This window comes from Rhagoletis pomonella, unplaced genomic scaffold, assembly GCF_013731165.1.
Source record: "Rhagoletis pomonella isolate Grant_MI unplaced genomic scaffold, Rhpom_1.0 Rhpom_scaffold_00012, whole genome shotgun sequence".
NCBI lineage: Eukaryota > Metazoa > Arthropoda > Insecta > Diptera > Tephritidae > Rhagoletis > Rhagoletis pomonella.
This window is the reverse complement of record NW_023458566.1, coordinates 6971636-6975334: the sequence shown is the minus strand read 5'-3', so window position 1 is coordinate 6975334 and position 3699 is coordinate 6971636. Positions and strand designations below refer to the sequence as shown.

General features: G+C 34.0%; 1 protein-coding gene across 1 annotated transcript in view; it reads left to right on the top strand.

Annotated features, from left to right (window-relative positions):
- The first annotated feature begins 206 nt into the window (after positions 1-206).
- LOC118747743 (GTP-binding protein Rhes) overlaps positions 207-3699 on the top strand; it is a 100314-nt gene continuing 96821 nt past the window's right edge. The window contains exon 1 of the mRNA XM_036481868.1: positions 207-818. Within this exon, the coding sequence (XP_036337761.1) occupies positions 304-818 (515 nt within the window). The 5' untranslated portion in view covers positions 207-303. The remainder of the gene's footprint in view (positions 819-3699) is intronic.

The following is a 3699-nucleotide window of genomic DNA, read 5'->3' as shown; positions in this document are numbered from 1 at the left end:
ATTAGCAAAATTTTTTATGAATATCCCAAAACTAATTCATCAGCGCTTTTTCAATAGAACTGCTGCCGTTATAACGACCAACGTTATAGCTCACCAATGTGAAATCATTTTTTTTTTCATGGCAGTCCATTTGCTGTTCCTTCGAATTGAATTTGTTTCAATGAAATTCTAAACAAAACAAAAAAAAGGGGTATAGCATTGTGCTTGTTCTATTTAGAATAGCACGCGAATTTGAATTCGCCATATCGATTACTCTGCTACTAGTTAACAACTTTGTGCGCATTTCTGCGTATTCGCCGGTTGATGGGCGCTTTTACTTTGGCGGATGTTGGCAAAATGGAGCGTTGTCGAAATTGGTTTTGTGCGCGTAGTAATAATAATGACTATGCCGAGGTAGCTGTAAATGATCCGCTAAAAAATCTAACCAATTCCATTTCGGATACAATACGTGACCATGTACGCGACATGAGTAGTAGTAATGGTGGTACCGCCATAACCGCACAATCAGCTGCCACAGCCACAGCCACAAGCACAGTCAGCGCCACCGCCGCAACGGCGGGAACGACAATGTCATCATCAACAACGGCCTCGCATGTGGTAACCTTTTTGGATGATATTGGTGCGAGCGGCAGTAATGGTGCGGTTACGACGAGTAGTCGTGTTGTGAGTCACACAGAGTTGCATACACCGCTGGCCGATGGTAATTTAGATGTTATCGAAGCGGTGGAGGATTTCGCCAATGGCACGGGCATCGGTTTGTCGCTATGCGATGATAGTGTACCGTCATCGAAGAATTGCTATCGTCTCATTATGTTGGGGTAAGTGAAGTTATACACCTGAAGTAGTATTTATAAATGTAATAATGAATCTGGTGTAAGCAGCAGCTAAGTGAAGGGCCAATTTAAATACGAAAATAGTGCAAACACACATGCATTATATGTATATATGTATGTATGCTTCAAAATTTATATTGCTTTATTAAGTACGCAAATTTGGATTCCAGGTATTTTAACCGTCAGGAAATCATATTTGACTACCTATTCGGCTAAATGCTTTATTTAGTGAGTCCGACTGTGTGTATGTTGTACATGGCGTATGAGTAATAATAATACGGCGATATCAATCTGCGGCGAATTTTGTTCACACGGTCTGATTATCAAAATTTTCTGTACGTCTTAGTTTTCGAAAAACAAAAAAAAAAACATAATAAATCAATCTTTATAATATATACATATTACTTATGTATAAACGTGAAAGTTTGTGAGTAGCTCAGTAGGTTCCTTACTCTTTCACGCTAGAACGGATTTAGATAAAATTTTATACACAAATCAGGGACCGTAACGGTTACAACTTTTATTCTCGCTATTTAACAGTTAGTTTTTGACTTTTATTTAATTCCTCCTTAAATAACGGTTATGTATGATTTTTATTTTATAAATCCAAAATAACAATTATTTTTTATTTTTGTCCAAATAATCAGGAAATAACAGTTAGTTTTGATTTTTAAACTAAATGTCTCAGATAACAGTTATTGAAGACCTTTATTTATAAAAGCCATAAATAAAAATTAGTCGGTGACTTTTACTTTAAAAATCATCAATATAAATTAGTCACTGGCTTTTATTTTTTAAATAATACTTATAATTGCTTAAGCTAAACAAAATATAACAATACATATATAAATAGCAAGGTATAATTTTTTTTCGACTTTCGTACATATTTGAAAGCAGGCTCATTTGAGAGGGTGATTCTTCTGTTACGAGATATAATGATTTATATGGAGGGACTTCGAGAAAATTTCCCAAATCCAGATATCTTTTTCCAATAAAGAATCAAGTTTTTAGAAACTTTTTTAATGACTTAGGGGATGTGCAGGTCAAACACTGAGAAAAATGAAAAATCGCGATTATCCAAACCGTTTGCCGACCTCTAAAACGCAGTCGATTTCGGATTAGTGGTTCCTTTTGTAAACAAGTTAAAACCAGGTTTAAAAAGCCGCATGGTCCAAATAGGGGCAACAAACACACTGTGGGAAAGGTAAAGCAAATTAAAATAAGTGCATACAAAAAAATATCGATTTTAGGGAACTTTTGGAACTCCTTGCCGATCCTTGAAAATTGTTTTATTGTAAAATTATACATCAAATTAGTTACGGAGTGAGTTTAAAGAAATCGCATGCTACAGAAATCTTATTGAGAATAATTTCCGGCACTGCTCAAAAATGTGTACATTCTATTTCCGAAAATAGTCCTTTATAAAAAAATAACATTAGTTTACAATCTATAAGTTTTTCGCTTGTCACGTGCTAACAAACTTTTATGTGTGTTTTCAGACAAATAATAAATTTCGAGTTAATGCAATTATGAAGAACGTCTACTTTCGCACTTGTTTTGTTGCCAAATAAATTCAAATATACAAGTAAATAAAGCAACAACCTAGTATATCTTTACATAATTACCTCTTCAATGAAATTTTCATTTACACAGACTTAATTATACGTAATCACCTTTTTCCAACAACTGATTGCCTGATAAGAGCAACAATTAAATATAGCTTCGGGCATGCGCACCATCGCTATTTTATTTCGGGGGGTACAAACAAACGTTTACTTATATATACATATCTCACCCATATTTAAATGCTCCAGTCACGCAAAGCCGCATTACAAAGTTGTATAAGTAACCATTAAAACAAACAGATATAAGCACATACATATATGTATGTATATAGTATACCCTCTTTAATTGATTTAGCGGGATGTTGATACAAACAATTAACGAAACAAGATTCGCACTTCACCTGCTGCCACCTCCATTCAGAAATCTTTTATACAAATTTACGGTATTCAATTAACTCGCGGGTTAACGTTACAGAAGTACATATACACACAGGCATACATACCCAGTGGGAAAATTTGATGTATAGTAATCGAAAAAATAATCAGTAAAACAACCCTTTCCACAATTCGAAAATGCTTTTTTTCCCCAGGGCGATGTCCTAAGAAAATTGACGCATTCAATTTTTCATTACCTAGTATCGAGAAATGAATGTGTTTTAATATGAAATTTTTGTAACTTTTTGAATATATTAGAATGCTAATTACATAGTTAGCAGTAATATAATCGAGTACTCAGAAGAAATACATTGTATTATTTATCACGCATGTAATGCATTACTACTTTTCCGACTGGGTACTTTTGCATTAGAAGAAATGCTAGTGTAAGTTAAATGTAAATGTAATTAAATACCTTATTATACGTCATGATTTCTGGCTGCCCAAAATTAATGAATAATTTGCGATATGTATCTGTCTGTCGTCAGCATGTTGCGCAGCAAAATCCACGTATTTCAGTAACACGGAAAGCAGTTCATTCTTTTTTCGAAGTAAATTTTTAGCATTTCATTGGATAAATGCACAGCATTTGCTTGCCACAAATTAACCTCATTTCAGGCAAAGTATTTCTATAGTCCAATAAAAGTAGCTCGTGTTCTATTCGGCTGTTTTAAGTTTTGACATATTTGTATGCCGTTTGTTCTATCAGAAAATTCAACACATTTTCGGTCCTTTATTTTGGCTGTGTAAAAAATAAAAATGTCAACCCCTAATAAGGAACTTTTCACTTCATTCACTCTTCTCGTTCACGTCCAGTATGGTGTTAAAATCCGTGTTACTTTGATTTAGTTACACCAATGAATGGA